This window comes from Spea bombifrons, chromosome 5 (assembly GCF_027358695.1).
Source record: "Spea bombifrons isolate aSpeBom1 chromosome 5, aSpeBom1.2.pri, whole genome shotgun sequence".
In the NCBI taxonomy this organism is placed as follows: domain Eukaryota; kingdom Metazoa; phylum Chordata; class Amphibia; order Anura; family Pelobatidae; genus Spea; species Spea bombifrons.
Window position 1 is genome coordinate 66277234 of NC_071091.1, and position 14621 is coordinate 66291854.

The 14621-nt window shown below is 39.6% G+C and overlaps 1 protein-coding gene across 2 annotated transcripts in view; it reads left to right on the top strand.

Moving 5' to 3' along the window:
• The first annotated feature begins 2529 nt into the window (after nucleotides 1-2529).
• The window catches only part of WRNIP1 (WRN helicase interacting protein 1), a 36295-nt gene continuing 24203 nt past the window's right edge, over nucleotides 2530-14621 (top strand). For both annotated transcript variants that reach the window (XM_053466855.1, XM_053466854.1), the window contains exons 1-3: nucleotides 2530-3152; nucleotides 7722-7913; nucleotides 10002-10234. In XM_053466855.1, the coding sequence (XP_053322830.1) occupies nucleotides 2535-3152; nucleotides 7722-7913; nucleotides 10002-10234 (1043 nt within the window). In that variant the 5' untranslated portion in view covers nucleotides 2530-2534. The remainder of the gene's footprint in view (nucleotides 3153-7721; nucleotides 7914-10001; nucleotides 10235-14621) is intronic.

Consider the following 14621-nt stretch of genomic DNA (forward strand, 5'->3'; position numbering starts at 1 on the left):
GTATGGTAATGTTTGTTAATATTATGCAACATTACTTCGTATGAAATGGACCATCTCGCTATCATTGTGTACTTTCCCCTCCTATGGAACGCCGCAGACAATAGAAATAGGCATATTTCATAAGTATATAGAACCATTAAAAACTGTATTCCTTAACCTCTGTGCCCCAAAACCTGAGACTTTTTCAGCATTTTTACACTTTTTCCTTAATCATGATTCTTCTTTTTAATTTTTGTTGCGCATATATATATTATATATTGTATTATATATTATTTTTTTCAGTTTTATTGTTTTTTTTCAATGATGAATAATACGTTAAAATAATGAAAATATTGGGAAAATTATTTTCTAATATTTTACTATGAGAATGGTCCCCAAACCAGTTCAGTTGACCTAAATACATCAAAATATATTAAATTATCTTTAATTGCATAGATTTTAATTTTTTTTTTTACCAGACACAAAATAGAACATGTCCATGCTGTTTCCCAAACCTAATTTTTTTAAAATGTCTAACGTCTCAGTTTGGACATTTATCATGCAACCAGTTGGTCCTCAGTCGTTGCTTTTTTCAACCAAACTTTCCATGTTATTTAGGATTTTTTTGTACAGATTAGACGTAACCACAGAAAAACTTTATTCAGCTGTATCTTCAGATTGCAGAAATACCCCACATGCATTTCACTGTACAACCACACATAGAGTAGGGCATGCTAGGCAGACAGAAAATAAAGGGTTAACTGATGATACACTATACAAACACAGTTTAGATTAAATAAACATACATTTTCAAAAGTATGCCAGCCTTTTGCTTTTTCCTGCGCACCCGCTTTTGTGGGCCACAACTCCTATCACCCTCATCATCAGCATACATTTTGAACATGAGGCATCCATTAAAAAAGTACATGTTGCTTGATCGCGTGAGACTTCCAATGTAGGGGAGCATAAATACTAGGCAATCATCTGCACCGGGACCCGCCGCTCGCAGACATCCACACTGTAGCTGCAAACATTTTTTTTTCCGTGAGGCTGCTGATCAATCTCTGAACAATCAGCAGCACTCACACCAGGTGAATGGCGCATGGCGTTGCACCTTGGCGAATGCACCTTGCATATATATATATATATATATATATATATATATATATAGTAAGGCCCGTTTGATCGCGCTACTGATATGGGGAGGGTGAATGCCGGATCACAAGGACTGCCTTCAACATAGCTTTTTGGGCCCCTTTTTTATGACGTTATGGAATGTCTTTAAGATTTTAAGGGGTTAACGTAAGATTAGATGGTGTTAAAATAAAGCCTGGTAGCAAATCAATCCATTATCGATCCACTATGTAACATGGCCACTGATCCTAGGTTATTGTTTATCGTTGTCGTGCGTTCTAGAGAATGTTTGCTTCTCTACCCTCTGTATAGTCATCGTGGCTAGTCTAAAGGGGTATATTTGTTAAATAAAACATTGGCGGGTGACTTGTATTTCAGCTCATTCACTTTAATAACATATAAACTATACATTACAAAGTATCAACACCAGTAAACATTTGCGGCAGGAATCGCTCTGTATGATGCAAAGCTAAATTGTTGAGATTTCTCATGCCTCTTCCAGGGCCACCTCAGCCATTCTTACTGGATAACATACTATCGTTGGCCCTTTATAATGAATAGCAAAATGAGAGAGCTCAAAACCACCACTCTCCTGAAAACGCTGTCTTTACTGGATAAACCCCAGACAGGAAAATGAAGAAGACAGGGTAAGAGAAAAAAATACACTTGTGCTGTAATCATTGCTGCGAAGACTACAGATTATTTTATTTTTTAACCACAGGCACCCAGCTTGGAAAACCGCCAAACAATATCCTAAATCTAGCTGCAGTGACAGGGGGTCGGTCTCGCCGAACTCTGCACTCCCGTAGGGTTCCACAGAACGAACATTCACGTCAGAATGAACATCGCGAGATTTGCGAAAACGCGAACCCGGGTCTCTGTTGTACAGGAGAAATACAAATCCCATGATGCCCCAGACCACACTGTCACGTGACTCTCTCTGAAGGCGCCCTGCGAGGAAATGCAGCTTCTGATTCTAGGCGCTAAAGTCCGCAAGTTATTTTTATGATAATATAGGGCTAGCGATATCGTCAGGTTTACGAGAATTCCCTCCTATCTGCTAATTATTTGTTAGAAAGTATACATGAGGCGGGAGTCCTTCAGTTTTAAGTAGTGTAGAAGTTGACAGGTGTCACAGTGTGAGGTGACAGCTTCTCTGTTTTCAATACTTTACCTTTATTTCAGTCATCGGAAAGCCATTATTAACCTCTTTTAGGTGGCTCACATATTAGGTTGTACCCGTCTATACATTATGCAAAAAATGCTTGTGGTCTGATAGGACTGGTTCATAGTTTGCATTCGGGTCTTAAATTGCTTTATAGTATTCAGAATCATCTGGAACCTTAGTTAGGTAAGGAGATCCTGGTCTTGGTGGAGGCCTTCTGTGAGATCAGCTGTTATTGTAGACATTAGGTTGCAGTATGGATCAGGCCAATGGGGTTTCTGGGACACCAGGAGATTGTGGTGAAAACAACCTTGTACAGTGCCCGGTGTGTAGTCTTGAGATGCCGGCTGCAACCATCAATTCTCACCTTGATACCTGCCTACACCTGAGGCCTACTGGGGCTCCTGGCAAGAAGAGGCGCCTCTCCTCGCATGAGAATTCGGGAGCTCCAGAGAATGTTCAGGTTCCTGGGAGATTGCAGGGATTAGCAGCACCCAGCTTTCCTTTGTTTCACAAGCATAGATCTTCTGATGGCCCATCTGAATTGTCCTCTGTTAGTTCCCAATTCTTTGGCCTTCAGTCCCCCAAAAGGGTAGAGGCGAATGCTAAGATTGCACCCTCTAGTTCTGAATGCCCACAGAAGCAAGAGGAGCCACAGCATTCTCAAAGCGGGACCCTTCATTCCGTACAGAAACAGAAGAATCTGTCTGAGAAGCTGGATGGCAAACCACTGGCGGACAAAATGAGACCCAGCTCTTTGCAAGACTACATGGGGCAAAACAAGGTTTTAGGAGAAAACACCATGCTCAGGACCCTGCTACAGTCCAACGACATTCCCTCTATCATACTCTGGGGGCCTCCAGGTTGCGGCAAGGTCAGTGTACTATGGGCATGTAAAAAAGCCATTGTCTTCTCGTGGCAGAAGGAAGTCCTAACATTTTAAATTGAACGTCTAATATTTATCTTTTATTGATCAGAATGGTAACATTGTGGTGACAATAAGCATGTAAGGAGGTAGATCTAGATCTAGTCTTTCTCATGCAACTCAACAAGCCATTTAAAGTAGATGAAAGACATTTATACTATTTTATTATTTACCGATATATTTAAGCGGCAGTTTTTCTATCTGATATTATATAACAGATAAAGATATGTGTAATACACATTGTTTTGATTCTATTAAGCAATATATTAATCAAGTGTCTTTCCTTTGTAGCTGACAGGTCCGCTGTAAAGTGGTATTACTATCATGTCACAGGTATTCCTTTAAAAGGTGGTGAATTGGATTTTGTAACTAAGCCTTTAGGGCTTAAGGAACTATTTGGAATTATATTCTACAAGACTACATTTGAAATGTAGTCCTGTCCATTAGGGTGTGATTAATAAATGCTGAAGGCGTATTGTCGCATTAATACACAGAGATCTGTCGTTGCATGTAGCTGGAAAGATTGGACTTTGATCCTTTTTGTAATTCTCTGCCCGGCTTCATTTAGATTTAGATGTATTTGAATGTTTTTTTTTTCACTATGTAATATGATTATTAGTATTTATTGTTTTATATAGCGCCAAGAAATTCCGTAGCGCTGTAGAACGGGTAGACAGGACATAGCAAGTAGTATATAACATAACTATTTGACTTATAGAAACAGCTCTACAGGGAGCTACTAATCTGTTAAACTCATTTATGCCCTAGTGATTAATTTAAAAGAAGTCTTTAATATTTGGCGAAGGTACTCCATGAAAGGTACAAGTAACATTGTAGTGCTTAAACATTAAGTTACTATCGTTACACTGTTCTTGGTACTAAGATTACGTTACAGTAGTTAGAAATATTGTTGTGGAGACGCTGTGTTTCGAATCCTCCAGTAGAGGGCGCACTGGATCTTTGGGCACACTTTTTCCTTATTACACATACAAATTAGCTTTCTGGTACCAATTAGTTACAAATTAGTTTATCTCATTTAGAGATCTCTGGGGCCAAGATAATATTAACACAAGCATTGTGTAATAAAAGGCATTTGAAGAAAGTGATTGTGAATGATTTGAAATTAACCAAAAATGACAACTTATCGAAATCAAGATTTTCTGTTTCTTGGAAAACCGTCTGTTTAGTTAGTGTAGGCCTGAAATATATATATATATATATATATATATATATATATATATATATATATATATATATATAATTTTTTTTTTTACAGCCGGGGAGTCTTTTGGGTTTGTTTACATTGTATAACACCTGAATAGTAACAATTCCTTTAAACATGTAAATAGCATCAGAGGAATGTGAAAAGTATTTATACACTTCTAAAAACCCAAGTCTGATAATTAGCACTGGGTAAATAAATAACAATAAAAATAGGTTACACTTTATCGTCATCATTTTAGGTTGTTTTTTTATCCTGTGTAAATCACAGCGTGTTCGTTCTTGTGGGTTTCGGTGAATCGCTCCAGAAAGCAGATACCAGTGAAAGGAATATGTCTAGCTGTTCAGCAAATAGACAAGATTATTTCTAATTAACACCTTCTCTGAAATGTATTTATCCTTAGCTGAAAATTCTTGTGGCTTATTCTGTAATTTTTTTTGAGGGTTTGAAAGACGCAAAGGAGTGTCTTAAGAGACCCAAATAACCCCAGATAAATGATAACAGGTGGTGTTGTGTTCTTTCCAAGGATGAGAACAGGCTAAGTTGGGAGCAGAGTCCTCCGGTCCCAGATGGAATGATCTGTGCCATGGGGCGCGTTGAAACACCATGCATTGAGCGTAATTCCATCCCGCAAGCACATATCTACTGTGATGTTTTGACATCTATTCCCCGCGCGGTTCCTATATCGCTGAAGGATTAAAAGTAACGTTTGCAGTGTTAGATGAGGTTGCTTGTAACCTTTGCCTTATATATATATATAATTTTTAGCACGTTTCTCAATCCAACCTATATATGAGCCAATTTTGGACTAAATAATAATAAGATAAACAATAGTTTTGTGAGCCCTTGAACTGTTGTCGTGTAATGAATAAGTGTTATGCCTGCTGTACACGAGCATAAGTGAAGAGTGTCGGTGTAAATGAATAGGCCAATGACCGGTGCTTAACACGTATATATGATGCCACATATGTCGTATATCCCATTTTAGTTTTTTTCGAATTAATTTATCAGAATTTGGTGCCGATCAGTTGCCTGTTTATTTTAATTGTTTAAAGGACCTTTAATCTAATGTCGGCTATCTCTAAACATTAGGGCTGCAACAACTAATCGATAAAATCGATAATAATCGATAATGAAATTCGTTGGCAACGAATTTCATTATCGATTAGTTGAATCGATTATTATCGATTATAAAATGAGGGTTTTTTCAGAGCAAACGCTCTGAAAAATCCCCCTCATTATATAATCCGTTTAGTCTGACTCACCGTCTCACAGCAGCAGCTCCTACTTACTCCCCCTCCCTGTAATCACTGTGACAACTGGCCCCGCCCCTTCCTTCTCCAGGCCAGAACCACATGGCTGTGACACTCATCTAACTGTAAGTATATGTGTATATATATATATATATATATATAATGTGTATGTGTGTATATATATATATATATATATATAATGTGTATGTGTGTATATATATATATATATATGTATGTAATATATATATATATATATATATATATATATATATATATATATATATATATATATATATATATATATATTTGGGCTACTGAAAGTTAGGGGAGGTGGGGGTTAATTTAGGGGCAGTTATGGTTAGTGGGGTGTTTAGGGTTAATTTAGGGGCAGTTATTTTAATAGGGTGTTTAGGGTTAAGTTAGGAGCAGCTGTGGTTAATGGGGTGTTTGGGGTTAATTTGAGGCAGTTGTGGTTAATGGTGTGTTTAGGGTTAATTTAGGGGATGCTGTGGTTGATGGGGTCTTTAGGGTTAATTTAGGGGATGCTGTGGTTAAGGGGGTGTTAAGGGTTAATTTAGGGGCAGTTATGGTTAATGGGGAGTTTAGGGTTAATTTAGGGGAATCTAAATCCTGGGGGCAGTGAAGTGACATATCTGGGGGTATAAGGCATATACAGTATATAAGGCATATGTGGGGAGGGCAGTGTGGCATGTCTGGGGAGGACGGAGTGGTGTATCAGGGTGTATAAGGCATATCTGGGGGTAGAGTGGCATATCTGAGGGTAGAGAAGTGGCATGTCTGGGAGGCAGGGTGGCATGTCTGGGGAGGATGGAGTGGGGTATCAGGGGATATAAGGCGTATCAGGCACAGTGGCAGATGTGGGAGGCAGCGTGGAGTGGCAGATGTGGGAGGCGGAGTGGCAGATGTGGGAGGCAGCATGGCGTGGCATATGTGGGGAGGGCAGGGTGGCATGTCTGGGGAGGATGGAGTGGTGTTTCAGGGGGTATAAGGCGTATCAGGCACAGTGGCATGTGGGAGGCAGCGTGGCGTGGCAGATGTGGGAGGCAGCGTGGCGTGGCAGATGTGGGAGGCAGTGTGGAGTGGCATATGTGGGAGGCAGCGTGGAGTGGCAGATGTGGGAGGCAGCGTGGTGTGGTATATGTGGGAGGCAGCGTGGAGTGCTGTGGTAGGCAGCGTGGCATATGTGGGGGGGCAGCATGGCATGTCTGGGAGGCAGCATAGCAAGCCTGGGCTCAAATGTGCATATATTGGGGGGCTGGTTGGGAAATAAAGACAAGAAATGTATTATCAAAGTTTTTTTATTCTGCTGTTTGTATTTAACATCATTTGTTTAGTAAATTATTTTAAATAAATGAAAAATTTACATTCATTTTTTTTTTATCCGATTAATCGATTAATCGAAAAAATAATCGGCCAACTAATCGATTATTAAAATAATCGTTAGTTGCAGCCCTACTAAACATGCATATATGCAAGGAGGGACTGTTGGTCAAATATTTTTAGCCAGCTATCATCCTGCTGTACACTGTTGGCATGATAAGCACTAAGCATGATAAGCACTAAGGAGGCAGCCAAATCTATCTGTCTTAGAAAGTACGTAGCCTTTTCTCAAAATTCGGAAGCCACATATGTTTAATCCAAAAGAAGATCTTTTGGATCAACAGCAAGAAGTGGGAACAAATATCCCAAACAAATATGGGAAAGGCTGAACGTGATGGACGCATGTCTTTTTGCAGCCTATCTAACTATATAAGATACGGTGGGTTATGATATGTGCGTTCAGCGAGAACATTCCAGTGATAAAGCCAGCCACCTTTTACCAGAAGTGTGCTTTATAAATAACCTTTAATTGTTCTCGTTAGGAGTTGATGATGCCCTTTAGTTGCAGTGTGAAAGCAATCCCTATTGACCCAAGCCAGCAAAGAAGGACATGCTTTTGTGACAACTGAACCTCGGTTGTTTTCTAAACTAATCTGTTTCAGAATCAGAACCACGTAGTTAAATCACTCTTCTTTCGTTTAGACCACGCTTGCCCAGATTATTGCGAAGAATACCAACAAAAACAACACAAGGTTTGTAACACTGTCTGCGACAAGTGCTTCCACCAGCGATGTGAGAGAGGTCATCAAACAAGCACAAAATGAAGCAAAGCTTTTCAAGAGGAAAACTATCCTGTTTGTTGATGAGATTCATCGCTTTAATAAGACACAACAGGTACGAATGTGAATGGCACACAACTGTGTGTGTGTGTGTATATATATATATATATGTGTGTGTGTATATGGCACTAGCCATGTTAATCCACATTTGATAAATGTATAGATTATGATGTGGGATTGTGTTCTGTATTGGTTTGTATTCTGCCTTTCCTTACTAATTTCATGGTCAGGTTACAGCCTGAGCGTACCTGCCATAGTAACAACTGCCAGATTACTTGCTTGATTATAAGACGACCCCCCCCAAAATTTGAATATTAATTGAGGGAAAAAAAAAGCCTGAATATAAGACTACCTTTTATAGGAAAAAAAAGTTTTACTAGTAAATATTTCACATTGAAACTATTTTTTCATATTTAATAAAAACTATGATTGAGAAAAATGCATTCCTTGTTTTTATTTCATTTTATTTGCCAACCTGCCCCCCCAGTTATGCACATCTGCCCCACTGCCTCCCTGATATGCCTTATACCTCCTAGATGCCACTCTGCCCCCAGATTTGCCCCCCTGCTCCAGACTCCGCTTCTGCCGGAGCTTCCATGACTGAGTGCCGGAAGGTCATGTCACGCTGGTGCTCCGTCATAGAAGCCCTGGCGGAAGTGCCGGCAGGAGCGGAGGTTATCTATGTGCATCGCACAGACATTCACCGGCTGCCAGAGAGGAGGATCCAGGTTCCCTGCAATTTGGATCTTAGTTTTGTAGTCAGACCTCTATCTGAGTTTGGATTATAAGACGACCTTGAAATAAAACCTTGTCTTATATCCAAGAAAATACGGTAATTTCTGGTAAATGTTAAATATCAATACTATTGTGCTGACGTGGGCAAAATGCTAAGGCTAATTGCTGTCTTAAAAACTTGAGATTTATGCAGTATTCAAAACTGATGTTATTGTTTACATTCATCAGAATTTTTTTTGCATAGAATTAAATAGTCGTAGGCATCAACTGCAAAATGCTTTTCATCCATGTGTTGCGGTCAAATCCCTGTGATATTGAACTGGTGACGTGTATTACATTTTATAAAAAAACCAGGCGTTTCTCCCTTACATTGCAGAAGCACCACATTTATGCCTCACGCATGCCGATACTCAAGTGCCTCACAACTACAGGTCAATAGAATAATTATCAACAGTGATCTTCCTATTTTATGATAGGAAATGGATTGAGATATATTTGCTGTATATTGAGCTGTTAGCTATATGCAGTTAGTTCAATTAATAAGTCAGGAAGATAATATTTAAAACTGTTATTCTCTGGATTATATATATATATAAATATACACACACACACACATAAATACACTGTGAATAAACCTTTCTAAAAGCTATCCAATTGTAAACAATACAATACGGTGGATTTGGCTTTTATTCACTAACATGCATGAGGATGCTAATATTTGGGTCAGTTCTCCAACAGCTGTGCAGAACTTGGCAGGCTGAGCACTTGAATTCACTCTGTGCTGAAACCCTGCTGTGTTCTTCTAAGCAGATGCCGTGCTTTATGGAATAGGGACTTGGGCTTTCAACTAAGCCTGGTGGTTTCCATTTGTTCAATACCTATATTAATAACTTCCAAGCAACTTCTGTCTGAGGCCATCTTGGAATAGTATAGCTCAATCAGATTCCCATAACCATATATATTTTTTTACATGGCTGTTAACCAAACCAGCTGGTGTGCTTTATAAAAAGTGGCCTAATTACCTCATTGTTATACCTCATTGTTATCCTTTCACCCCAGAATCAGAAACTCAGAAACCCAGAATGCAACCTTGTTTTGCTGCATCAAGTATTATGCCAACTCTGGATATCTGTTGTACGTTTTAAACTTTATTAAAGAAAACCAAAGTAGCCCAAAATCAAGTTTACACATATGAATGTCATTGTCAGATATCCATGTTTCTTGTTTCGGATTCGTATAGCATACAGTGAAATACTATGTGTAATAATACCTAAACATGTTTAACTTGGATGGACCATTTATAAGCACATTTTTTTCTCTTACACAGTATAATAAATGGTTTTCCTTTAGAGTATAGTACTCACCCAGGGTGTTTAAAGTGCTCCTTCTGTTTGCCCCCCATTTCCAGGACACGTTCCTGCCCCACGTGGAGTGTGGAACAATAACTCTTATCGGGGCCACCACAGAAAACCCGTCTTTCCAAGTGAATACTGCTCTGTTGAGCCGTTGCAGGGTTATTGTCCTGGAGAAGCTGTCTGTGGAAGCGATGGAGGCTATCTTGATGCGAGCCGTAGACTCCTTGGGGATGAAAGTCCTGAATGAGGATGGGCAGCCTGACTGCAGTAGCAGCGATGTCTCCGAGTAAGTAACAGAGTAACAGTTGTTGGTACACAGAAAAAGAAGGGTCAGATTTGTCATGTAGCCAAGAACGGGGAGGGAGCTGATTCGGAAGGTGGAGCAGCAACCTGCAAAATCAACTTAAACTGAATCCAGTCTGTTTTTAGACATCTTTTGCTGCGGCACAGATTCTCAAAATGAAACCTCGCACTATGCATAGAAAACATTTACTTTCTTACAAGAAAGTAACTTAAAAAATATGTGGCTAATGTGGTAGTTCATGTTCTTGATTAAAGGAATTACATTCATACATAAGCCAATATCGAAGATAAGCTGTTTATTAGCCAGCCTTTTTTTCATCATTAAAAAAATCAGTTTATAGACTGGCAGGCGTTATCAATACGTGATTTAATTTTTTTTTTTTATTATTATTTTTTGCGCACATCGTAAAATCTTTGTTAACGTGTTTCAATCATTTTGATATTTTATAGTCACTAAAAGCCAAACATTCTTTGCTTGGTGGGTTAAGGATAACCTCCTTCAGAACGAGCCGATACATCTGTTTGGGGAAAGCCTGTGCAAGTGTCTCTGTGGAAAGAGAGCCGCACAGAATGTTATTGAATGTGAACGGATCAGGTTTCTCTGTGTTGAAGGAGGGATTCCCTACAGCTCTTAGAATTTCTGCCCCCTCACTCTGGTCTTGTGCCAATATTCCTCTTATCAATCATTTCTGGTTGATTGGGAGGATATTCTTTTAACCACAAAGGACAGAATGTAATCGGCCAGCGTCTTGATTTTTTACTGAGAGTATGGTAATGTTAGCAGCCTCCTATGACCTTGAACAAATTTAGTTCACCTTGTAAGGGAAATGCAAGTATCTGATCTTTCAAGAGACCTGTTTGTTCATTCAGTAGTTGGGTGCCTGCTTTAGTGATAAGCAAGTTATTTAACCTCACAGGCAGCCTACTACTCCTAGCTAACGCTTTGCACGTTAGTACATTCTGGTTTGCTTTCAAGTGGTTAAAAGGATGTTCAGCGATGGAAAAATTCTGCCCTGATAAGAACTGCATTTTTTAAAATTCACAGACGCATACCTGTGAGTGAATTTAAGTAAAGTTACTTGTTTAGTACGCCATAATGTCAACCACAAAAAAATGAAGTTCTCTTGTGTATAGCATAGCTTTGTGTAATTCACTGATTTTGGTGTCCGGCGCTATATCCGGTTATTGTATGTGTGTGCATTAGTAACATTTAGTTCTTAACGTGCAGGATCGCGTGTTACGTGAATTTACCGAGTGTAAAGGATTGAAATTCTGTTTACTAAAGAAGTTTACTTAATATGTTTGCTTAAGTGTTATGTGTTGCGAAGATTTGAGGAATTTCAAGATTGTATAAACATAGTTTGTTTTCTCCCTTTAACATACCACCTCAAGAGCGTAAGCTTAGGAGCAGGGCTCTCTCCACCTAGTGTATCGGTTTGTCCTAGTCTGTCAGTTCTCGTCTTGTCATTCATATGTATTGTATTAAACGCTGCATAAGTTACTGGCGCTATATAAATAAAAGATAATAATAATACATAATTTCATTATTTTATAGAGAGACATCTAAGCAACACATGTTCTACTAGTGTAGCTTTATTGGAAGAAAGATAGGACAGTGGCAAGGGGGCACAAACATGTTGTGGGAGAAAAGAAAGGGGGCATGAAAGAAGATGACTCATGAAAGTGGCATAAAATAAACATTACTGTTCACCGAGTTATTGGTAACCACACAATGGGTTTTATTTGCCATAATTGGAGATTTCAGGAGAGGTGCATTGTTAATACTCTGATATCTATGCATTATTAAGGGTCAATCCAGTTAGCATCTCAGGCAAGAAGAACTTGGTTGACCTTGTATAACAGCTTGAGCGCGGTCGTATGAATTATGCAGGGCCAGTTCAGCCCTTCTTTCAGCAGTAACCTGCCAAATTTGACCATTTATAATGCGTGATGAATGAAGATGGTGCATTAAAACCATAGCTTTCTTGCAATCTCCCACTTTTGTGAATAAAACCCATTGTACAAAATATGTGGTGGCTTGGATATTAAATGGGTTCCACTAAGAGGCATGTTAAGCCCTTAAACAAACAGTTGTAATAGGAATAGAAGATATTGGAATCCCTTTTGAAAATTATTTAGATATTTAGAGAGAAGTAGAAAAAAAGTAACTTAAATCCTCTACAGGGTTTATTTTTCCTCTGTATCCAATTGGATTTGGTGTGTAAAGACGTCATGTGTAGGCTAGTGGGGAAATTACAGTAAATGCCTGACATTACTTCCCTGCTGGGTATGCCCCAAGGTGTTAAGAGTGTTTTTCATTTTCCCTTCATCATTTCACTTGCAACTGGAGTAGTCCCAGTGCTTGAAACATGGGGCTAGCATTTAGTGGCTCATCTTGTAATTGGTGCATTTCTAGTAATTTGGAGCGGCGCTGCTTTTTTACTTGAGATGTTTTGTCTAGATATGATGATGGTGGTGTATAGATTCTCTTCATCATCAGTTTTATTGTATACATGGAGAGAAAAAACATTACATGGATACTTATAGATAGGTGGGCCATGAAGGTTTTTTCCCCCCAAAAAGCATTTCTTTAGGCACTGCTGTCATCAGAGTTGGCAAGACAGGAAGGGAATGCCTGAACTTCCGTTCAAGTGTTCAAACTTATACCGCCATTACATTGAAGCTGTCAGCATGAAGGCAGCAATGCTGGTTCCTGCTGACAGAGAAGAGGCCAGGCTGTCAGCAAATAGGCTGATCTCGGTGGCGTGGCGGTATCCGTGAAAAACACAGAATTTGCTGTTATGCCCTATGCTCATTCTAACCACCTTTTCTTCAGGACGTAGAAGTACGTCCGCAGATAAATGTATTATGGAAATAAGTAAATGCTAAGTGTTCTTTGAGTAAATAAGTTGTTTTTCCTTGTCAGGTCTGTATCTTTAAAGTGCAAAGTTCATACACTGCCACTTGGAGACTGATATCTATGTGTTTATTTTTGAGACTGGCAGAGGCGGTTGCCAAATTCTCTGTCCATCAGTCTCTTGGCAAATTCTGATCATTTGCATGAAGGAAAAAATGCGTGGTTTCTCGTGTCGTTTTGGAGATAGATGCAGGGAGTGCAAACGTCAGATTCCATAGGTCTTGAAAAGGTTTTGTAGGATTTTTCACAAAATGCAACTAATGCAATTAAGAAAATAATATATTTTTTGTAATAAAAATTTTGACCTGCCATATACTATAGGTCCCTATTTGCCACCTAAACAGCCCTGGCTGAAGGTGTGCTGTGGTATCTAGCACCAAGAGATTAGCAGCAGATCTTTTAATTTCTGTAAGTACCGAGGTAGGGGCCTCCATGGATCGGACTTCTTTGTCCAGCACATCCCACAAATGATCAGTTGGATTGAGATCTTGAGAATTTGGAAGCCAAGCCAACACCTTAAACTCGTTGTTGTATTCCTCATACCATTCCGGGAACTGTCTTTGCTTTGTGGCAGGGCACATTATCCTGCTGAAATACACAATACTGTGTTCATGAAAGGGTGTACATGTTCTGCAACAATGCTTAGATAGGTGGTACGTGTCAAGGTAACATCCCCATGAATGGCAGGACCCAAGGTTTCTCAGCAGGACATTGCCCAAAGAAGGCTTGCCTTCTTCCCATAGTGCATCCTGGAGCCATGTGTTCTTCAGGTAAGAGACGCACACGCACCCGACCATCCACATGATGTAAAAGATAACATAATTAATCAGACCAGGCAATCTTCTTCCAATGCTCCGTGGTCCAGTTTTTATTCTCACGTGTCCATTGTAGGTGCTTTTGGCAGTGGACAGGGGTCAGCATGGGCACCCTGACTGGTCTGCAGCTACACAGCCCCATACACAACAAACTTTGATGGACTGTGTGTTCTGACGTCTTTCAGAACCAGCATTAACTTTTTTCAGCAATTTGAGCTACAGTAGCTTGTTTGTTGGATTTGACCACAAGGGCCCGCCTGTCGCCAGTTCACGTCTTTTCCTTTCTTGGACCCCTTGGACCCCTTGGACTGCAGTTTTGGAGATGTTATGACCCCGTTGTCCAGCCATTACCATTTGGCCCTTGACAAAGTCGCTGAGATCTTTACGTGTGCCCGTTTTTCTTGCTTCTAACACGTACACTTTGAGGAGGAATTGTTCACTTGCTGCCTAAAATATCCCACCCACTGACAGGTGCCATGATAACAAGATTATCAGTGTTATTCACTTCACCTGCCAGCAGTCATAATCTTATGGCTGTTCAGTGTATATAATGACTTAATCGAACCTAATACAATTACATAATTTTAGTTAGTGTACTAAACTATAACTCGGCAAGCCGAAACATTGGACCAAACCTC